This window comes from Ailuropoda melanoleuca, chromosome 1 (assembly GCF_002007445.2).
Source record: "Ailuropoda melanoleuca isolate Jingjing chromosome 1, ASM200744v2, whole genome shotgun sequence".
NCBI lineage: Eukaryota > Metazoa > Chordata > Mammalia > Carnivora > Ursidae > Ailuropoda > Ailuropoda melanoleuca.
The window spans coordinates 70,103,344-70,127,154 of record NC_048218.1 but is presented as its reverse complement, the minus strand read 5'-3'; the positions used below and the strand labels follow the sequence as shown (position 1 = coordinate 70,127,154).

General features: G+C 45.1%; 1 protein-coding gene across 1 annotated transcript; it reads right to left on the bottom strand.

Moving 5' to 3' along the window:
* Window positions 1–6,050: 6,050 nt before the first annotated feature.
* APOD (apolipoprotein D) lies at window positions 6,051–23,318 on the bottom strand. The gene is made up of 5 exons (XM_011227733.3): window positions 23,169–23,318; window positions 19,136–19,277; window positions 13,117–13,238; window positions 9,835–9,923; window positions 6,051–6,531 (listed from the first exon to the last, which is right to left on the bottom strand). The coding sequence occupies exons 2-5, from the start codon at window positions 19,256–19,258 to the stop codon at window positions 6,296–6,298; spliced, it is 570 nt and encodes a 189-aa protein (XP_011226035.1). The 5' UTR covers window positions 19,259–19,277; window positions 23,169–23,318; the 3' UTR covers window positions 6,051–6,295.
* Window positions 23,319–23,811: the final 493 nt, after the last annotated feature.

The window sequence follows — 23,811 nt, the reverse complement described above, 5'->3', positions numbered from 1 at the left end:
CTTCAGAAGGAGCATGGCCCTGCCTGCACCCTCATTCTGGCTCAGTGACCTTGATTTTGGATTTTAAGCCTACAGAACTGTGAGAAAATAAATGTTGGTTGTTTCAAGCCACCAAGTGTGTGATAATTTCTTACAGCAGCCACAGAAAATTAATACAATTACCAGTGCAATGAAAACCACTGGTGTTTCCCTACCTAACTGCAACCCACTCCTTCCACATCAGGAGGTAACTAAGACCTTGAATTTGGCATTTATAATTCTCTGAATTTCATTACACTTTTATTACATGTGTATGTATTCCGAAATAATGTCATTTTATGTATTCTGTATTGTTCCACATTTTGCTTTTATACTTCTGCATACTTTTGTTTATATATGTAAACATATGTATTATAAATTATATATGGTGAAACATGTAATTCTAGTTCACTGTTACTGTTGCATAGTATTCCCGAGTGTGTGTGTGTGTGTGTGTGTACCTCAATCTTAAAATCAATTCTTCTGCTGATGGTTACTTATTTAGGTTGTTTCTAGTTTCTCAGTCTTTCAGACAGCAGTGCAATGAAGATTTTTGCACATGTCTTCCTGTGCTCATGTGTGGAGTGTTTCTAGAAAGAATATTTACCAGAGAATAGAATTACTAGGTCAAAGACTATGTCATCCTCAATTTGCTAGATACTGCCAAATTGCTCTGGTAAAGTACCGACGTACACTTGGTGGGTTGGATTTTGACAGCAGTAGATCTCAGTAAGGGGGATGATGTGTACCAAAGGTGCAGGCATGGGAAACACAGGGAGTGGTAAGTAGTTGGTTCTGTTTGACAGAGCAGCAGTTCCCATCTGAGGCCTGAAAACAAATCTGCATTACTTGGGGGGACTTTTTGCAATCTTTGCCCTCTTTTGCCCACTCTCTCCCATTCCGGGATGTCTTCTCAAGAAAGAGATATATTCTCTCAGGTAATTGTGGCATGCCTTGGTTGAGACCAGTAGACTGGGTGCCTGAGAAGGAGCAAAGGGAGAAGGGGCAGGGAAACTGGGCTGGAAGGGCCACTGGGAGGGCTGAGATATCAGCCAGGAGAATGCAAGCAGGCAGCATCCAAAGTCTCCAGCAGAAGTGGGCACCGGCCCCTCTGCAGGTATCCAGAGGCATCAGGAGGACTTCAGCACCTTAGGGTAAGAGATTTGGAATAAAGGTTGGCATTTGACCTTTGATAACACTTCTCTCAAGTCCCCTTCGAACTGTGCTCACTGAGAGTCACTATAATTCAGCGGAATGTTGCTTCTCCTGCATCTCTGGGTGCATTGAACATGCTGAGGAGCTGGCTGAAGGTTGGCATTTTAGATTTTAATTTTAATTGGCAGTCCAGGAAGAATGTAATACATTCAGTGCATTTATAGAACGTCACAAGTTATATGAATAAAATGTGTGTATCCCCATGAAAGAATGTATACTCCAAATAATGTATAGTATGAAAAAAAGCCATATATATTGATTTAAAAAATAGAGTGAAGTGTGTACATGTATGCACATGTGTACCTTGATTAGGATTAGAAGAAGACACAAAACAATGCAAAGAGTTGACCATTTAAGTTTATGACTCATTTTCCCTATAGAGGTATAGGTCCTTTCTCCTTCTTAGCAAAAATTGCAGCTTATTAATCATGTACAAAACTATAAAACTATAAATGTTTGACCTGGAGGGTCCTTGGACATCCTCATCTAGTTCAGCTCTTTCAGTGACATGTGGGTGAGGAGACAAGCCTGCCAGGGGAGGAGGTCTGCTGGGTAAGCCGCTGACTTGCCTGGGGCTGGGAGAAGCACTAGATCCCACCCCACCACGGTACCTCTGCATTGCCAGCTCATTCAGATCACTTGCTTTGCTGAAAAACGTTACCTAACTCTTCATGAGTTTAATTTCATATTTGGTATTTAGTCAAGATACTGATTTTAGCATGAAAGTTGACCATATTTTATTTACCCCCAAGGATACAAACATAGTGATCCAAAGGGGCACCTGCACTCCAATGTTTATAGCAGCAATGTCCACAACAGCTAAACTGTGGAAAGAGCCCAGATGTCCACCTACAGATGAGTGGATAAAGAAGATGTGGTACACGTATATGATGGAATACTACTCAGCCATCAAAAAAGAGAAACCTTACCATCTGCAATGACGTGGATGGAACTAGAGGGTATTATCCTAAGCAAAATAAGTCAATCAGAGAAAGACAATTATTATATGGTTTCACTCATATCTGGAATTTAAGAAACAAAACACAAGATCATAGGGGAAAGGAGGGAAAAATAAAATAAGACAAAATCAGAGAGGGAGACAAACCATAAGACACTCTTAACTCTAGGAAACAAACTGAGGGTTGCTGGAGGGGAAGTGGGTGGGAGAATGGGGTGATTGGTGATGGGTATTAAGGAGGGTACTTGATGTAATGAGTACTGCATGTTGTATGCAACGGATGAATCACAAAACTCTACCTCTGAAACGAATACTATATGTTAATTAGTTGAATTTAAATAAAAGTTTTTAAAAAGTTGACCATATTTAACAAATATTTAGGGGTGCCTGGCTGGCTCAGTCGGTTAAGTGTCTGACTCTTGATCTCAGCTCAGGTCTTGATCTCAGGGTCGTGAGTTCAAGCCCTATGTTGGGCTGCATGCTGGGTGTGGAGCCTACTTGAAAAACAAAACAAAACATGGGGCACCTGGGTGGCTCAGTCAGTTAAGCAACAGGTCATGATCTCAGGGTTCTGAGACTGAGCCCCATGATGGGCTTTGCACTCAGTGGGCAGTCTGCTTTGGGATTCTCTCTCTCTCCCCTCTCCCTCTGCCCCCACCCCACCACCATGCACTCTTTCTCTTTAAAATAAAATAAATAAATCTTAAAAGAAACAAACAAGACCCCCCAAATATTTAAAAATTTTAGTTTGTCATAATTATCAAGGTGAAAGTGATTGCTTTTGGGGGGAAATCTTTCATAAAATTGCATAATGTTTAGACAACTGTGCAAATAAAAACTTTCTAGATTATTTGCTATCCTCCTTCATGTCTCCTAGAAGTGTACAGAGGACCTAGTTGGTAGTAAATAAAGATTGCTTTAGTAACACATCCTATATTCACACAACAAACCATCATCTCAAACGTATTGGGATTATGGTGGGATGGAGAACAGTCCAGAAAGGCCTGAAAGTCTGAGGTAGTTAGTAGAAGAAAAAGCCATTTCTTGCTTGGTGCTAGACTTGCCAGAGGGTCAGGTTGAATGAGAAGGAAGTCTTCGGGTCTGAAGTTTTAGGCCCTACACTACAAACACCTACAGCAAAAATTACAAAGGGGGAAATCACCTTGTAATTCGAGCACTTTAACACATTAATTGCTTTCATTTTCTCTGTTCACTTTTAGTCCCTGATTCTGTGCCTTCATTTCATGTGACTGTAAGTATAGCATAGATACAATGGTAACATTCTTTTTTTCACTCAACATTATGTGAACACTTTTGTCGTAGTGCTATTTTGGTTGCAAGGAACATTCACTCAGTCAAGTTAAGTTACCTCAAAAAACAAAAAAAGCAGGTGTGTGTGTGTGTGTGTGTGTGTGTGGCTAATCTTGCACAAATCCAGAGACAAGAGCCTAAGACAGCTAAGCTCCACGGGAACTGGAGCCAGGACCCAGCAAGCCGTCAGCTCCCGGAGCTGCTCTGTTAGGGGCCTTGCGTGGGGTCTCTGCTCATCTCTGCATTTCTGTTCCACGCTCTCGTAAACTTCAGTTGTGCATCACCAGCAATGGGCACCCAAGCGACATGACCTCAGGTTCCAGAGTTTTCAATCATCCTCTCTCCAGATCTCTTAAAGCCAAGTCCTGATTTGATTGACGTCATGTATCTTTTCTGTCCACTTAGGCCGCAAGAGTCGGACCTTCCTGCTCCGCCTGTGGATTGGCGGTCACCAGCTTCAGTGGACACGTCCTGGTCCAGCCGGACGTGGCTCCAGACGCCCGCTCTGCAGGCAGCCCGGGTTTGTGCAGGGACCCCGCCCCCCACGCCAAGCAAGGCGCCTGGGTGGGCAGGCACCGGCTCTCTCGTGGCTGCATTGTCTTCATAACCAGGAACTTTAATGAACGCACGCTACATCAAGTCCCACCATTTATGATCCCATTCCTCTGCTGTCAGTGTTAGCTTCAGTTTAGCTCCTTTGGGTTTGGAGGCTGCTGCAAGTAAAACTGTGATGAACATTTTTGTGCATGCTGCTTCCCTTTCATCTGGATTATATAAATTAATTTCAATCACATTGAAATTGCATTCTCTGAGCACCTTCAGGATATAACATATAACCTTACTTTTTTGTTTGTTAGTTTAAAAAGTACCTGTATCTGCTAGAAATTTGTACATAGCCAGTTATAGGCAAAATAAGAGATGTGATATCTGGGATTTGTTTCAAACCCTCTAGCAAAAGTATTGGGGGGGGGCCGCTGGAGGATAGCGAAACCAGATTGGTGAGATGTTGATGACTGTTAGAGCCGACCATAGATACATGGGGATTTATTCTCTACTACTGTCTCTAGTTTGCTGTTTTTCCCACTTCCCTTCTTTTCCTCTCCCTTTTGGGTTTTTTGTTCTTTTCCCTTGGTTTCCTCTTGCTACCTGGCACCCGCATGCTTCCCTCTGGATTCCCAAAAGTTTTTCTCTGGTTTAGTCACCCCTGATATCTGCTTCACAGGTCCCTTTTCCTTTACTGGGAAACTCCAGTCCATCCGTCTATGCATTCAGTCAGCAGCTCCTTCCCATACGCACTTTGAGGCTATGTGTCGGGCAAGACACTGTAAAAGGTACCAACTGTGGTCACCTTCACGGTCTTTGATGTTACCAGACAGCTATTAAGAGGAACGCAGTCACAACTTATTTTGTACCATGAGATAAGAGACAGGCCGGTAACTCTTGGGGGTAACAGTATTTGAGAAGAGGAGCCAAGTGCCGTCTGATCGGGTGGGCGGCATGAGAAAGCACAGGGCACATTGGCAGGCAGAGCTGGGGAGAGGGTCTTCTCCTTCAGTACCTACCTCCCCCTGACCGTCTTTTTGCCTGGTAGTTTTCAGACTTGAGGAATGTCGAACTGGAAGCTACAATCTGAGGTCATATTTATTTAGTAAAAGGAAAACTGTACCCCTTAAGATGCTTGGGATTTTGGTAACCTTTAATATAAAGCATTAAAGAGTCTCCAGCGCTCAAGGAAATTCATATCTTATGCTCATGCTGAAAAAGCAAAGCTCTATAATCAGATGGCTTCATGTTGTCTTCATTTCCCAAAGCGCTGGTAGATCACAACTGCGATGTGAACTAAGTGAAATTGAAGGAGGAGAAGTCTGAGGTCTTTCTGATTTTAAAAGTCATGATGTAAACAAAAACAAAAACAAACAACAAAACTCAAGGTGGTTCCCGATTCTCTGAAGTTGGGACACCCAGAGGTGTGACTGTGCGACCCTGTGGGCCCCTATGTCTTGCAAGGATTGAGACTTTCTCAGAGCTCCCCGCGGTCCCCTCCACGTGCTGCTACCGCGGCACTCCCCATCTTGGACTATACTCGCATCTGTACTGCTCCGTCTCCCTCGCTAGTCTGTGAGCCTCTGTGAAATGACAAGGGTTCAGTGCCTGGAATGCAGTTGGGCCTCAGTAAATACCAGTTGAATGTAAGACCCCCCAAAATTAATTTAAAAAAAAATCCCCATAGTCCTCTCCCTTATCAATTCTCTCCTGCACAGACCCTAAGATGGTCCCTGACTTTGAGGACCTCCTGATGAGAAAGTAAATACTTCAAAGAAACTGCCTGTCAGAGACTCAAAAATTACACATGATTCCCCCTAAAGGAGTGCCCACTGCAGGATGGGGACACCTGGATTCAGGCCACCCATCATAGGCCTTTGCTATCAGCTTTCCCCTTCCAGAAAAGGATTGTTACCTTTAATCTGTGCACTGCTTCATATCTTTCAACAGGACTGTTCAAGGATCTCCAAACAGAAGCTTGTAATTAAAACCCCACAATAATCAATTCAGAATCTACTGTGAGCACAGCAGGTCAGCAACAAGTTTATTAGACTGGTAAGGTCACAGACTGGTGCATGGCTAAGTGTTTGGGCCAACTTTCCTTGACTTTCTCTCCACGGGCTTCTGCTGTCAAATTTCCCTTCCGGTGTTTGCAACTGTTTGCTGTGGCTGGTTGGTCTCTATGAGGGGTGGGGGAAAGCAAAGCGAAAGAAGTAACACAGAGTGAACGCAGGTTTCCTTTAGAGCCTCTCACAGTGACTCCGGGCAATTCACCTGATCTGTGATAGTCATTTTCTCAATGTCAATGTCATTAGAAGTCAGGATATCTTTTAGATAGGTCACCGTTTCTGGAGGGAGATAAGGGTTTCTTCCCAAGATCCAAACATGATCCATGTGAAAAAGCCAGACGATTGTGGTGCAGGAGTACACGAGGGCGTAGTTCTCGTAGTCAGTGGCCAGGACCCAGTATGGAGCCGACGGCATCACTGAGAACCAGAGGAGGGCAGTGTTAAGAGGGACCAGGGCAAGAGGAACCTTCATCTCCAGGATCCTGGAAGCCAGGGTCCTAGTTCTTCTATATCAGTGCTTCTTAATTCTGGCTTCATGTGAGAATCTTACGGGAGCTTTGAAAACTCCTAGGCCACCCCCTGCAGGCCTGCCCAGATTCTGATGTGTAGGTGGTTGGGACCCTTGAAGGCTCCCCCGTGATTCCAATGTGCACCCAGAGCTCAGAGCCATCATTCTCGATCCTCCCTCCCTGGTAGCAGGTCGGTCTGCAGAAGGTGACGGTAGTGGGGGTTTTTGCCGGACCCCCTGGACTAACAGGCTGCACTTAGTACAAATGGAGACAAAACTTAGATAAGTGGAGTCAAGACTGTGAGGTCGGGAGCCTGGGTGACTCAGTTGGTTAAGTGTCTGCCTTCGGCTCAGGTCATGATCCCAGAGTCCTGGGATCGAGTCCTGCATTGGGCTCCCTGCTCAGTGCGGAGTCTGTTTCTTCCTCTGCCTGTAGCTCCCTCTGCTTCTGCTCTCTCTCTCTGACAAATAAATAAAATCTTCAGGAAAAAAAAATTAAAAAAATGAATGTGTGAGGCCAGAGGCCCCAGGCTTTTCCAAGTCTGTACTTCCCAGCTTCCTCTAGAATCTGCCTGGGGAAGGAATTAAGGACTAATGTTTGTTTTTCTTTCTCTGTGACCTTCAAAATGTCCTCTGTTCTTAAGAATATGGTAAATCAGGTGTTAACAGGTTATAAACTCTTCCTCACAAAGGGCCTATAAAGATTCATTGACTGACATCTGCATAGTATCAAAAACTCAGCATTCAAGGGTCCTTATGAAAAGAGAAGGAGGATTTACCTTCTCCATCTGAATCCAGAAACTTCCTCTACGAACTTACCTCCACAGCCAAGATCTAAGGCAAGGAAAAGTCATAGCCCATCTTGTTAAAGTTAAGTGGAAAATGAACCCAAATGGGAGAAAGCTGTGTGCTGATCCCATAAGAGCAAAAGATTTGCACACGTATGCCTTCATGTGTGGTTTGCTTTCCTGGGTTTCAAGCATCCCACCTCCTCCACTCAAAAATAATCCCTCTGTTTCCCAAGTCAAACCAGATCTCAACAATCGTGAATGACCATGGGAAGGTGGACGTGGAAGAAGGCAGTGTGTGAGAGGTTAGAGCTTGGCTGAGTGTCAAGGACCCAGCTGGTCATTAGAATAACACAAGAGGGCTAGTCCAGATGACCACCCAACAAGGTCCCTCCTCTCCCTGACTTTCTGTCTGTTTTTAAACATGAGAACAGAAGGACACTCGGAGGACATCTGGTGGACAGAAGCCTGTACGAGGCTATGGGGCCCACACTGAGTGCTGTTTCTGACTTACCTTTCTAGCACTGTTGGTGCCTGCCTGCCGGGCTCACCCATGAGAGCTTGTATTCATTCTGTATCTGCTCTCTGTGAATTTCCACTGCTTGGAATGTTCCCAGCTGGACCGAGAACTCTGCAGCCCTGAGTAGTCTGGGGGAAATATGTCTTCCAACCTCTTCTGGCAATGGCATCGTGCCCCACCTGTGCACAGCCAGGCGTTCACATGCTGTCTCCCTCCCACAGAGTCTAGCTCTCAAGACGCACTTACCCAGACATTTCCTCTTAGCAAAGAAAATTTCCATGTCTATTAGAAAACTCTGATAGCCTCCTACTGCTTACGGGAGGCACCTCAACCCATGAACATGGCTTTTGAGGCTCTGCTCAGTCTTGTCTCGTGCTCCACATATCTGCCCATCCTCTGGGCTTCTCTCTCCAGGTCTCCCTCACATCATTCCTGCACTTGGGACAGCTTTCGTCATTATGTCCCACACACCCTGGAAGATCCAGGGAAACATCTGACCCCTCCACCGGAATAAATCCCCTCGTCCTCTGCTTGCCCTGCCAGCAGCTCCTGCCTCTTTTAGCTCCTGTTGCAGGCTCCCTTCAGAAGGTTGTGCGCATAATATTTGGCCTTGCCTCCCTTCCCCATCCCTCAACTGAGAGGTTGGAGTCTTACGTTTTGGTCCCAGGTCTGCCTCTAATTAGTCCAGTGACCTTGCCTCCATCATCTAGATTTTCTGCACTTTGACTATCTTATTTGTGGAAATAAACGAGAGAAACTGACATGTACCAAGGCTTTACAGCTTACGGAGCACGTGACATCTCCTTTACCCTTACAATACCAGGCGCAGAGGTGAAGTTAGTTGCCCATGGTCACATGTGCAGGCAGAGCTATTTTTATCTCCCAGCATTTCTTTTTTTTTTTTTTTAATTTTTTTTTTTTTTTCGACAGAGANATAGAGACAGCCAGCGAGAAAGGGAACACAAGCAGGGGGAGTGGGAGAGGAAGAAGCAGGCTCATAGCGGAAGAGCCTGATGTGGGGCTTGATCCCATAATGCTGGGATCACGCCCTGAGCCAAAGGCGGACGCTTAACCGCTGTGCCACCCAGGCGCCCCTCCCAGCATTTCTATCTTGGTGTATAAAATAAGAGCTTCCTCTCTGCCCCCTCTAGGGGCTTGCGGGGGTGGTAGTGACTCCTCTTGCAGCTGTGACTTCAGTGTCTGCGACTTGGGTGGCAAGAGGGACCCTCGAGCACTTTGGGCATTAGGAAGTCTCACATTTCTGAGCTGACTTCTCCAGTATGTCTATATCAATAGTAAAGCTAATATTTGGTGCTTTCTCTGTTGCCTGTGTCCATTCCTCAGTGAGCCCAGAGCTCAGAGGGCAAATGCCCGTGATCAAATATCCCTCAGGGGAACCCCACAGTGTGGCGAGAAATTGGCAGACAGAGCCAGGGCTCAACCTTACCTTCTCTCTTGTCATCTCTTGCTTCCAAGCTTTTGCACATATCAATTGCTCTGCTAATAATACCAATACTAACTACTACTAACTATGGATTTTTCGGGCCTCCATTCCCTCTGGGAAACACGACGGGATTGGGTCTCCTTCTGCTCATGCCCTGTGTGCTGCCGTCTGAGCTTCCTCTATTGAAAGGTGGTAGTTTTACAGTAAATTGCCTGGGTACTTAGCAGTATCCACAGTGGGGTGTGAGCCCCGCAGGGACAAGGGCCAGTTCTGCCTGGTTTATCATCGCAGCTTCGGTGCCTAGCCCCGAGCTTGGCATGGACCAGGTGCTCAACAAATAATTATGTATCAAGTCACTACAGGGGACACTCATGTGACAGGAGTGCTCCAACCCAGGGCTCTAGCCTTTGGTTTACATATCTCCTACCCCTGAAACCTTCCGAGGGAAGTGAATACTTACACCAGAAAAACTTCACTCCCAGCTTGGCAGGCTCCGTAAGGTTGCCCTGGGTGGCTTCACCTTCAATTTGATTCACAGTTCCATCAGATCTGCAATGAGTTAACACAAACCAAACAAAAAAACCCTTAACTCACTGGAAGCCAAAAATCAATGAAAAGCAAGATTTGTGACACTAAGGACCAGGGGGCCAAGCCTGTGATTGCTGGTTAGGAAGGCTCTGTCCACTTTCCTTTGTCACTGTCTCAGACCAAGTGGAGGAAGACGGCCTTGGAGTGCTAAGAAGCAACAACTGAAATGCTCCAGGGCCGGATAACGTGTTAGGCCCTTGCCATTTAGGGCTGTTTTTTGAGTCCTGCAAGGCCATTTCCTGCTCTCAGACTCCAGAGGGAGGAAGTAAAAGAGAAGGGAAAAGCAAACAAACAAAACAACCCAATACAGGAAGAAGATTCGCTTCTTTAAAAATGAGAATGAGGAAAAAGACAAGGACTGCCGTGATTACTGAAAGTCTGGCGATCTGCAAGATTTCCCTGCTCTTGGGGGCCTCCGTGACATCATGTGACTTCATCTGTCCCGTAGAGGTGCTCATAACCCTGAGCTCTGAGAACCCTGTCCAGTCCTGCATGCCTCTGCTGAGTGTGGGGGATTTTGACATGGGCCCGGTAAAGCAGGCGGTGAAGAAACACTTGTGATTCCCAGAGACGTTAAATGTGCAGAAATGCACATCTTACACCAAATGCCACCTTACACTCACAATTGGCAGTGTCATTTCTTTCTCAGTGGTTTATAAAATGGTGATGTGTCTTAAAAGCGATGGGCTTAGATTGGATGAAGTACTGTGACGCTTTTGAAGGGAGCTGGCTCCATTTCCGGGGACCGCGCAATGCACCCCGGGGAGCTCGGGGAGAGGGAAAAGGCCTGGGGACGCGCTGCAGGAGGGGGCTCGCATAGCACAGGGCTCTTCCGAGGAAGCCTACGGGGGAGCCCTTTCATCATTCCTCAAGGGGCAGACACACTAAAGCTAGAGAAACAGCGTGTGTTAGAAAGTCAGTAGGCTACGGTTAGTGGTGACAGACATCCCAGAAACCAGACAATGAGCAGCAGGTAAGGAAGGATGGCAAATGTACTCCGATGCGGCTGGACGCAGCGTCTGTTCGTCATCAGGTAGCGCTGGAGACCATGCCCTGCGCTGTCACCTGGAGCTCAGCTGGGAAGACAGGAAGATGGTCCGTTTCCATTTGCCTCCAGTTGCTTAGCAACCAACCAGCCTCTTCTCAACAGACTTCTCCCCTTTCCTTCATCATTTATGTTTTGTCCAGAACAGTTTTCAAAACACTGGTCTCTGATCATCAACTCACAGTTTGTTCATAGAAAAAAACACACTGGTGTTTTCCAAGTGTAGCAGCAGATTCACAGAATAGGCTGTACTTATTAAATGATTACTCCACACCAGACACTGTTCCAAGTGATTTACACGTGTTACCTCATCCGATGCTCACAAAGCCTATGGAGGGAGGGTCTGTGATTATTGCCATTTTACAGAGGGGAAACTGAGGCTCAGAGAATGACCATAACTCACTGAAGATCACATTGTTAGTAACTGAACGAGCCAGGATTTGAAACCGGGCAGCCTAACTCCCAAGCCTGAGCCCTTCAGCTCCCAGCTGCTTTGGCCCTCAAGTTCTCTGGCCCTGCCGAGAGTAGTTTGCTCGGACTCCGTGCCGGGGCTCTGCCCATCCTGCAGTACTCCTGAAAGGAAGCCATACCACTCTCCGGCACTACCAAACCTTCCTCCACATGCCCTTGTACCTTAAACAGATGGGACCCTGCAGGCAGAGCAACCTAATACCCAGGATACAGTTCAAGAGGACTCCCGGCCAGCTCCAAAGGACAATCCGAAGACTCTCACGGGTTTGGGGATCTGTGTCATTGTCTGACTGTTGGTGACAGAATGGGACAAAATAGTTGAAATGAAGTCATTGCAACTTTAGATAGGTGCCAGCATCCCAAACCCTGTAGCCCTTCCTGGGCTCTAAAATGAGCTGTTTTTCTCTTTACAGGCCCTTACGATTCTTACTTTGTTTCTAGGAGTATGCTGGGCCAGGGAGTCCCCCCACTGAGTTCTGGCGCACAGGAAGCTTAGTGGATAATAGGACGGCCACACAAAGCCTCTCTGAGGCTGAGTAACTTCCAGGCTGGGTTGTGGTGGTGTTCCTGGAGTTGAACACCATTCTCAGATCCTGCAGGGAACAGGAGGGTCAACCCTTCATCCCCAGCCTTCCTTTCATATGTCCTCTATCCTCTTCCCCATCTCACTTCTCCCCAGGCTTGAATCTCCTTGTTGTTGCTTATAAGCTGTGTGGCACTTAGGCACATTACTTTACCTCTCTGTACCTCAGTTTCTTCATCTAGAAAAGTGGGGTTAATAATAGTACCTACATCAGGGTCGCTATGGGCATTAAATGAATATGTATGCTCATTTACATATACATACATATAGGTCCACACATGTATACACACACATACAGAAGAGTGCCCTGCACATAGGAAATGCTTAATATTTGTTACTATCATTTTTTGTTGCTTTTATCTTTGTTGATGGAAGGTGGTAAGGAGCTCTTTCTGAGGCTTTTTTAAAGTTTATGTTTGCTTTCTAAAGTAGGAATTATTGTATCAAATAGAAATCCGTTAGAAGCCCTCAGTAATAGAAAAGTATACTTCTACAGGCTATCCTGCTCACATAAGCTAGAGTGTGACTATGTCTCTAATAGTCAAAGCTGTCTGGAGATGGACTAGATTGTCACGGAAGGCGATGAGCAACCAGTTCCTGGAAGGATTCAAGCAGAGCTGATTGTCCTCTGTCAGTAGATAACCTAGAAAGGGCTCCTCTTGGTTTGGAGTTCAGATGAGAACGTCCCCCCTGTCGTTTGCTACCAGAGTATCTATTTTGCAGTGAGAGCAGGAACCCTGCACTTTGGATTCCTGTTGAGTCCCTAGTGCCTTTCACAGGGAGTACACATACAACAGGTCCCCAGTGCGCACAGGGAGGACACAACACAGTAAGATGTTCAGCAAGTGGTCTTGCAAATGAATGAGTGGCTTCTAGTCCCCACCATTCCACCCGCCAACAGCTTCCATCTCAGGACCCGCTGTGAGCAGTCAGTGTAGACCCAGCCACATCTGCATCCCCCCTGAACTAGACTGCAAGGACACCCCGTCACCCCAGGACAGCTCTCTGCAGGCTGGCTCCAGGACTGTGCTGCTTTTGAAACCACAGCCACTCACCTCAACTCCTGGTTTATCACTTTGATGTTTCCGTTTTCCATTAGCGAGTAGTTGGCTTGGATGCAACTTCCCGTCTCAAAGCTCACTGGGATCTTCTCAATTTCGTACCATCGTCCAAGATACTGCAGAGATAACAATAATAACAAATAAGTAGAGAAAACTCTGTGGCTCTCTGGGGACTTGCAAAGTCTTCCCTATTGTTGTATTTTAGAGCAGAGCCCTTTCCTGGGGAAACCAAGCAAAATGGGCTGCATTGTTCCCGACAGCAACTGAGCAAGATATTGATTCAAAGGAGAGTAAGTGAATTGGACGTGCAGGCATTGGGCGAATGCCACATTTTATTCCTAAAGTGCTCTTCATTTAGATACGCTGTCAGCGGCCCCTCCAGCCAAAATCTATGTGAAATTCTTGACTCTGTAAAAGAGAGGGAGCAGTCCAGATGATGTAAGGTGCCATCTCAAGTATTTGATGATGCTATGATGCATCTTTGAATTGTGTTCAAAGTCAGATATGTTCACTGTGGGGACCTGGGACTCAGAGTTGGTTGAATTCTCCTCATACGACCCCGGACAGGGAGCCGGTCACAAAGGCTTTTGGCAAGTGATCAGAAGTTAGAAGACTGATATCATTCTTCCACTGGGGGCTTGGTCTCAGTTCGTAACTTCGTGTACAGAGTGAATGTTAAAGGACGTGTGCAACGGTCTGGGTGAGGGTGAGGGGAGACAGGGATTTTCATGCTTCCATGCATTGCCTTGCATGGAGACTACTCCAGTTTACAAACTTCATGGGAGGGTTATTTGGCAATTACCTAGCAAAGCTGAAAACACATAGAGTGCTTATATGAGGTCATTTGTTATAATATTATTTCTAAGAACAAAAGACAGGAAACTAGAGTCTAAGTGAGCATTAGTAGGGGACCTGGGTCCCTCAGTGATGGCATATCCATACAATGGAATGTTATATACCCTCTTTTAAAGGAGTCATATGCAATTATCTCCAAGATACATTTAATGGAAAAAGAGCTGGGTGAAAAACAGAGCATGTGGGAAAATGGGGGGAAAGGTTATTATATTCATTTTCTATTGCTGCTATAAAAAATTACCACAAGCTTACAAGACAAATTTATGGCCTCCAAGTTGTGTTCATCACAGTTCTGTACATCAGGTGAGCTTGGTTAAAAGCAAGGTGTTGGCAGAGCCTCTAGAGGACTCTGTCTTCTTGCCTTGTCCAAGTTCTAGAGGCCACCCACATTCCTTGGTTGGTGAACCCCTCCCTCCATCTTCAGAGACAGCAAAAGTGGGTGAGATCCTTCTCACCTTACATCTCTCTGACTCTTGTTCTGTTATCACACCTCTCTGACCACATCTGGGGAAGGGTCTCTGCTTTCAATGATTAGACTGGGCCCACTGGATAATCCAGGCCACTCTTGCCATCTCCAAGTCTATAACTTTAATCACATCGGCAAAATCCCCCTTTTCCCATGGAAAGTAGCATATTCAGAGGTTCCAGGGATCAGGGTGTGGACATTGTTCTGCCTACTGCAGTTATATATCTATTTCTGTATGTATACATTATCTCCCAAAAGATACACAATGAACTGTTTTTACTGGTTGCTGCTAGGGAAGGAAACTGGGGTAGTAGGGAAACAGGGGTAGGAGAAAAACTTTTCATCGAATGTTCTTTGGTACTTTAGAATTTTGAACCATGTGAATATATTTACTTAGTCAAAATATTAATTCAAAGTATTTTAGAAATTTTAAAATGTATTACTCAACAAAGGAAAATCAGAGATGCACTCATTTCAAAAAAGTCAGAATTTGAACTGAGAGTGTCCTGCAAACAGGGGGCAGTATTGCTCCAATCACATGGCTCTTTGCTCGAATATATTCCCCCCCGCCCCGTTTATGACATAAGTTTTCCACTATTTATTATAGCACATCTTCCAATTAAAAGCACTGAAATTAACATTCATTTAAAGCACCAAAAAATAAGGTTAAAGATCATTTGGTTTCCCAGGCATCCTCAAATAAAGCTCCACTTTATACAGAACATATAAAATAGTTCTATTATTGGGCTCCTGGGTGGTTCAATCGATTAAATGCCTGCCTTCGGCTCAGGTCATAATCCCAGGTTCCTGGGATGCAGCCCCCGCATCGGGCTCCCATCTCCACAGGGCGTCTGCTTCTCTCTCTGCCCTTCCTCCAGCTCCTTCTCTCAATCTCTCTTTTTCTCTCTCAAATAATAAATAAAATCTTTAAAAAATTAAAAAAATAAAATAGTTCTATTATTGTTAAGGAGATTTCAGTGCTCCACAATTAAAACCTAAGAAGCATAATTTTCCAGAAAAGAGGAAACTCAGAGGTGGAAGATTGCTTTTCATGTCATGCTCTCTTATAATTTCATAATATTTTTGTGAAAGCCCTTTCATGGTTTTGGGTCTGTTTCTCTATCCACACAATGAGAATGCAATGTTTAAAAAGAAGCCTGGAGGGGCGCCTGGGTGGCTCAGTTGATTGGGCTTCCGACTCTTCATTTTGGCTCTGATTATGATCTTGGGGTTTGTGGGATTGAGACCCGAGTCAGGTTTCACACTGATTGTGCAGCCTGCTTGGGATCCTCTCTCTCCCTCATCCTCTGCCCCTCCATGTTTGTGTGCACGTGCGCTCTCCCTCTCTCTCTCTCTAAAAAAAAAAAGAAAAAAGAAAAGAAAAGAAAAAAGAATCCTGGAAAGGAAGAAGTAAAACTATCTCCATTTGCAGATAACATGATTTTGTAATAGAAAATCCTAAGGAATCCACACACACAAAAACCATTAGAACTAATAAACGAAATCAGCAAGGTTAAGGGATACAAGATCAACATACAGAAATCAAATGGGTTTCTATACTTACAATGAACATGAAATTTTCATTTACAATAACATCAAAAGAATAAAATACTTATGAATAAATTTAACTAAATAAACACAAAACTTATACTCTGAAAAATAAAAAACATTGAAAGAAATTTAAGAAGACCTAAGAGTAAGTGGAAAGATAACAATTGTTCATGGATTGGAAGGCTTAAAATTGTTAAGATGACTACATTCTCCAGATTGACCTAGATTCAGTCCAGTCTTCATAAAAACAAAACAAAACAAAATAAAAAACCAACTCTGCTTCTTTGCAGAAATCGACAAACAGATCCTACAATTCATGTGGAAATACAAAGGGCCCACAGTAGCCAGAAGAACAAAGTTGGAGGCCTCATATATTCTAATTTCAAAACTTACTACAAAGCTATAGTAATCAATACTGTAAAGCATTGGCATAAGGATAGACACACAGAACAATGGAATAGAATTGAGAGTCCAAAAATAAACTATTACATATATAGCCAACTGATTTTCAACAAGGATGCCAAGACTATTTGATGGGGGAAGGAATAGTCTTCTCAACATATAGTTCTGGGACAACTGAATAGCCACTGGCAAAATAATAAAGGTGGACTTCTATATCACGCTATACACAAAGTTTAACTTAAAATCGACCACACACTTAAATGTAAGGATTAAAACTATAAATCTCTTATAAGAAAATTTAGAAATAAATCTTTATAACCTTGCATTAGGCAACGATTTTTTAGATACCAAAAGCACAAGCAACAAACGAAAACGATAGATGAATTAGACCTCGTTAATATCAAAAACTTTCGTGCTTCAAAGAATGCATCAATAAAGTGAAAAGACAACCCACAGGCTGGGGGAGATATTTGCAAATCCTGTATCTGATAAGAGACTTGTATCTAAAACATATAAATAACTCTCAAAGCTCAATAATTAAAAGATAAATAACCCAAGTAAAAGATGGGCAAAGGACTCAGACCCTTTTCCAAAGAAGCTATACAAATGGACAATACACACGTGAAAAGATGCTCAACGTCATTAACCATCAGGGAAATGCAAATCAAAACGACGATGAGATACCACTTCGTGCCCACTAAAATTTTAAGGACTCTAATCCAAAAAATGATAGTAACAAGCGTGGGCAAAGATATGGAGAAATTGGTGTGAGACACTGCTGATGGGAATGTAAAATGGCGATGCAGCTCTTTTGGAAAACAGTCTGGCCAATTTCTCAAAAGGTTAACGTGGAGTTACCATATGACCTAGCAATTCTACTTCTAGGTCTATGCCCAGGAGAACTGAAAATATATGTCCAAAAAAAAAAACTCCCACAAAAACAAACACACAAAAACCTTGTACATGAATGCTTATAACAGCATTATTCCTAATAGTTTAAAAGGATAAACAACCCAAACAATGAACAGATAAATAACATGTGGCATCATCCATGCAGTAGAATATTATTTGCCAACGAAAAGGAATGAAGTACAGATACATAGTACAATATGGCTAAGCCTTGAAAATATTATGCTGAGTAAAAGAAATCAGTCACAAAAGACCACATACCATATGATTCCACTTCTATGAAATGTCCAGAATAGGCAAATTCATAGAGACCGAGAGTTGGTTGCCTGGGGCAGGGAGGGGTGGGGGGAAATGGAGAGTGATTGTTTATGGGTAGGGATGATGAAAATATCCTAAAATTGATTGTGGTGATGGTTTCATAACTCTGTGATTATACAAAAAAAAAAAATTGAAAGTGAACTTTAAACAGGTGAATGATATGGTATATGAATTATATTTCAATAAAACTTTTGTAAACATCCCGTTTTATTCCTCAAAGGACTTTTGTAAATATAGATCAATTATAATTTTCAAAGTGTCTTGGGATTTTTATCCCCAAATTGAACTATAATTCAAATTCCCTGTACTTTTTCTGGAAGGTCTGTGGCTTAGCAGGGTTACCTGAATAAAGGGACTAGCCCGTAATAGTAACGGAGTAAGTCAATGTGAACTGTTCTCCCTGCCTCCCCTGGGTAACTCTCCATTGATGGTGCTCCTTCCCCACGGCCACAGGCTCTGAGCTCTCTTCCCTCACCCCTCTTCCTACTCCATCCCCTAAGAGGTCCCATCCCCACACTCATTCGCACTGAGGAGTGAGTGACTGATAATGATTTTAATATCACCCATCACAAGTACTGCCTCTTAAAAAAGATCCATATTTCCCACTAAGGAGAAAATGTCTTAAGAGAGAGATTCTAGGCACGAGTTCGCGGCAATGGAAGCCTTTCATGTTATCCAATAGCTGCCTCTTTCCGCTGTTCCCTGCGTGGATAGATGCACACGTATACACGGTAAGGCTGGGCCTGATCCCAGGAAGAAAAACCACATATGGGGCATCTGATTATATTGATATCTTTTTAGTGCAGGGAACAAGAAAGCCTCTGGGGAGAGTTCTGTCTTCTAGGCCCTGTGTGAGGAGCCCGTGGGTGTCCTACACCGTGGCGAAGCCTAGTTTTGAATCCCACTCTGCATTTATTAGCAGGGTGACCTGGAGAGGGGATGGGCCGTCTGACATTGGGCTTCTGCACCCGTAGAATGCGGATAATAGCCCTGGAGCTGCTGCGGCCCACGGACTGCCCATGTCCTCTCAGCCTCGCTGGGCTCCCCTCCGCCACCGTGGACGGCTCCCACCCACGCCGCCAGCTACCCCAGCTGAGCGCACGCCTCCCCCGCTGCTGGAAGGCTTTGCCCGCACCACGGGAATGCCCACAGCCCGCTCACATCCCTCCGTGGGACAATCTGAGGAGCCTTCCACACGGTTCCTCAGAGGATCCCCAGCAGGACAGAGCCCCGTTGTTAACAGTGTTGCCGTTGAGGAACATCCTTTATATCCATTCTGCTTCTCTGTCTGCTTCCCCACGTGCCCACGGGGCTTCCTGGGAGCACCTCCCCCAAACCCTCTGCTCCCCAGTTCTTGCCTCAGAGTCTGCTTTGGGGGATCCCCCAATAGGGTAGGTACCTACCCACCCCAAGGCCTGCTGTGGCACTCAAGGCAGAGACTAACGCTGGAGCCTGGAGGATGTTTATTCAAATGGGAGGCAAAACAAATAGGAGGTTAGCCTTTTACCACACCTTATTCACATCAAAATTCTCCTGCACTGGAGGAGCTGGGCATTTTCCGAGATGGAAGTCTTGTCCGTCCGCAGCACTGAAGAGGCCGGCCAGCGCAGAAAGCAGCAGCAGCACGCTCACCATCTTGGGGCTTGGATGGAGCCTGGAGTCAGGAGAAACAAAGCAGCTCGAGTCGTTCTGAGCCTCCCGAGGACACGCAGTCACCAGGGGAAAATTTCTGGGGACCTCTCTGGGGACCTTCCGCTGAGCCCCCTTGGAACAGTCACCCTGCAGGGCCACCTGAGTCACCATCATCAATGGCACTGGGAGGCCTTCTGCCCCCGGGAGCCTCCGCAGACCTTTTGTACGTCCACGAGAGCACACTCTGCCTGGTGTGGGAGCTCGTTGGATTTAGTTTGCAACTGCTCCCTCCCAATTACGCATTTTTCCAGGATGAGCACCCCCAGAACCTGGCAGTGTCAGGCACGGTCCAGACATGTTGGTGAAGAGAACCAGTGTGGGGCAGGGGTAGGCAAAGGGGGAGGTCGAGGCTGTCGAGTGAATCATGCAAGAGAAAAAAGATGAACATAAACTGTGCACAACGTTCAGTGTCTCAGGGGATTCATAAGAGAAAGGCCTCCCTGACCCACACCCCGCACCCCTGCCCCTCCTGGCTGGGCTGTTCACCAGCCCAGGAGTAAGCCTGAGACCTGACCGCGCAGCCACGGGCTGGGAACCCCAGAGTCGCCCCGACCGGGTTCGAATGCGGGCTTTGCACAGACTAAGTATAACTGTGTCCAGTTCACACTTTAGCTTCCCGGTCTATTAAGTGGGAATGATAATCATACCAACCTCATGAAGTTTTGGAAGAATTAAGTTAGATGCTGTAGAGAGAGCATTTAGGGTGGTGTCCGACAGAGAACATGCTTCATAAACGCTAGTTATTGTTAAAATGAAAAACAGAAGAAAATCATTGTTCCTGAATTCCTCTTTGGACTTCTGTTGGGGTTGTTTTTCATAGATGTGCATTTATTTTTATTCTTATTTATTTCTTAGTTGCATAGTCAGGGACATGGATGTGCATTTAACTAGAGGAGGCCCAGTAGCTGGCAACAGGCGTTTCGGCCCAAGTTCCCTTCCTTGCTTCGTGCCCTGTTCTCCTCTGTGCGACCCCCCCCACCCCGCCCCACTCCTTGCCTGGAGCCGCACAGGAGCTATTTCCAGCTCTTTGCCTTTCTCCCTGCAATGAACAGCACTGAATCAATGCAGGCAAAATGTTCTCAGATCTGAGCATTTAAAAGGATGTGTCATAACAGGAATAATTATAACCACTTTATTATGGTTAAACCTCCAAATAACCTTTAATAATCAATAGCTTTTCTTCTGGAGGTTTCGTTGCTCCGTTTTCAAAGGAACAGTTACATAATGAGGAAAGCTGCCAGCCAGGGATGGTGGTGGCGGCGTGGTCGCTGAGCCTCCCTTGAGCAAGCCAAGTCTGTGGTAGGACCCCACCTTCTCTGAGAATCCATCTCCTATCAGCTCCTACCACCACATAAACAACACCTGTCTTTCAACCTTTTGGGAGATGATGGAATCGCCTGAACTGACAAAAATTTGTATCCATCTCCAAGAAATTCTTAGAACCATGGGGCTCTACTCTTGACCCTCGCTAGGCTCCAAGCTCAGTGTCTTGCTCGGAAGATCCAGCCTCAAAAGATGGTTGCACATTACACACATTCTACAGGGCCCCCCAGACTGGCAGGACTTGAGAGGTCCTTTACCCCCCCCAACCCCCCAGGTGTATAGATGGGAAGCTGAGTGCCAGAAGGGGCAGAGAGCTGGGACTCAGGGGCCAAGAGCTGGGACTCAGGGGCCATCTCCAGCCGTCCATCCTGCAGCGACCCTGGGACATGTTTCCTTCTGCACACCACCTTTGGTGACTTTCAGTAAACACCTGCCTCTGTAACCTTGATGAGCCTCATTTCACCGTGTGACAGTTACACCAAAAGTCAGTTCCCTGTCTTACTCTGACAAGTATCTTATTCCAAAATGTTCTATTGTGGGCTGGAACATGTGCTTTAGTTCTGTAGGAGGATTTCAGAGCAAGGCTAATTCTTACCCTTGCTCGCATCTCTTCCAGAGATGCCTCTCCTCTTGGAGTAGTTTTATTCCTATGCTTAAAACTTTTTGTGTGAGAAAGGGTTGATGGCATCCATAGTTTCTTTTCCAGGCCCCGCCCATTCTAGTTCACTCCACACTTGCTGAACACCTTCGGAAGGGAAGGACTCGGGAGACAACTTGAGCAAAGTAAAGCCATTTTGGTTTTAGGCTGACCCTTAACCTAAGAGACAGCAAGTCATAAAAAGAGTCACAAGATCTGACTCACGGAAGACCGCAAGACCCCACTCCCTCTGGCAGTAAAAGCCACAAAGGTCAGACATTCTTAAAATTGCTCCCTGCGGTAATTTCCCCATCCTAAAACAATGGAAAAACTCACCACCCAATGTAAATGATCAACCCAAAGTTATGGAGTGAGCCCCTCCCTACATGGTTAGCTAATTAAAAAAAAACTTATAAAACCCTTTACTAGAGGCAAAGGGGTGTCCTTTTCCTCAACTGGGAGGAGGGACCACTACTTTGTGAGGTAGCCCTTTTCTTCTATACTTAACACATCTTTGTCCCTTTCTCTTAATGGCTTGCTCTTGAATTCTTTCCCATGCAATGCCAAAAGCCCTCTTGGCGATGGGCCTGAGGCCCTCCCTCTGGGGCCTCAGCCCCATCCCGCATCAGAGGTAAATCACATTATTAACATATACCTGTGGACTTGGGTATGTGTGACCTATATTTTTGCATCATCTTCTAATACTAATGAGAAGATTGCCTTAATGAAGGGAGTTTACATATTTTAAAAATAAATACAATTTAAGTGCTATTTTAAGGCGCGCCTGGGTGGCTCAGTCGTTGGGCGTCTGCCTTCCACTCAGTCATGATCCCGGGGTCCTGGGATCAAGCCCTGCAACGGGGTCCCTGCTCGGCTGGGAAGTCTGCTTCTCCCTCTCCCACTCCCTCTGCTTGTGTTCCCTCTCTAGCTGCCTCTCTCTCTGTCAAATAAGTGAATAAAATCTTTAAAAAAATAAAAGCTATTTTAACTAAATATTAAATTATTTACTAATACTTCTAAGGTTGTAGTGCACCCACCCTGAGCCAGCACTGACTCTGTGAACTGATAACTCGCACTCATGGAAGTTCCCCATGGAGAAGCCCTGGCCTCAGTATGTTAGATGCGCCCCACACTGTATCGCCAGGATACCCTATCTGTCGGTCCTGCATTGACATCCTCTTTGTACTCCATGGTATTAATATAACCAGGTTACTCCCTGCGAAGCCCTGAAACCAAAACTTTAACTTCCACCAGGTCTCCTAGGAGCCTGTTTTCTTTCTCACCTGCGAATTAGTGAGGACATAGTCCCTTATTTCAAAGAGCTGCAGATCATTAGGGACTAGATTTTTAGATGTCACATGATAAAGCAAAATACATTTCCACAAGTAAATGGGTCTAAAAAACCCATTTAGCCGTTGAATCTAAAAAGAAAGCATGTCTTCTCAGGAAAATAGTTTGTACCATATTGTTAAATGCATTTTCTGGTCACAGGATGAATTCCAGTTCACGTTTCAGTTAATTTTACTGTGGCGCCCATGTGGGTGACAACTCCCTGAGAACTCATCTAGGACAATACTGGTGTAGGGAGAATTTCCTTATTGTCTCTATAGCCTAGAAGAGCAGAAGACTTGGAGATGAGTCAACAGGGGGTTGGCACCCCAGTCTTCTCTTAGACTTGTTATTTGGGACAGTTTCATCATCTGAAAATGGCATGAATAGTATCTACCTTGCAAGGGTGCTTGAGGAAAAATGAACCCAAATTTGCAAAGCAGCTGCCACAAACCCTCCATCGTGTTAGTCACTATTTTTAGCTGAAAAGGGGGCAATTAAAAGCCAAGACTCTCTAGTTTAAGCATCATTCATCGTAATTGAAAATAAAACCACAGGACTTACCTTTTTTGTCAAGATGAAGGCAGTTTCCACATGCAAACTCATCCAATTTAGGGTGCCTTCTCTTGTTGACTGGCTTCTCCCAAGCTATTTTATAAGCTTCATTGGGTCATTGATGTTTAATTTTAATGCATGCCACACCCCCTCTCGTTCAGGAAGGCTGGCCTAAAAGCTTAGCTCTGTACCAAACACAAAGATGGGATGTTTTGTCCATCTCCCTCCCCCAATTTCCTTCACAGCTGCTCCCAGCAAAAGAAACAATGAGATACTGTGTGTGTGTGTATGTGAGAGAGAGGGAAAGACAAAGTGCATTTCATTCAAAACATCTTTTTTTTTTGCTGCGTGGGTTTTCTAATTTAATTTCCCAGTCAGAATGCACTTTTAAGTTCCAGTAAGATGAGTTGCAACATGTTTTCAAGCATCTGGTATTTATTTTTCATATTTGTGTAAATGAAAAATCAACAATCTCATTTCCTGACATGGAGCACGAACTCTACCCCATGTGGTCCCTGGCCTGGAACGAGGCTCAGGCAACGGGGTGAAGGTTAAGAGTTAGAAATGGCTTTTTGTGTGAGCCTGGGCAAGCCACCCACTTCTCTGAATCTTAGTCTCCCCACTGTAAAGCAGAGACTGTCATTTCTGTCTC

Bases quoted from the DNA above. Each gene is read 5' to 3' on its own strand.
- APOD (XM_011227733.3), bottom strand. From the start codon at position 19,258: ATGGTGAGCGTGCTGCTGCTGCTTTCTGCGCTGGCCGGCCTCTTCAGT. The intron at 13,239-19,135 runs GTGTGGTAAAAG...TTATCTCTGCAG, and splicing joins AGAATTTTGATGTGAATAAG to TATCTTGGACGATGGTACGA. The intron at 9,924-13,116 runs GTGAGTGGCTGT...AACTCATTGCAG, and splicing joins GTGATAAACCAGGAGTTGAG to ATCTGATGGAACTGTGAATC.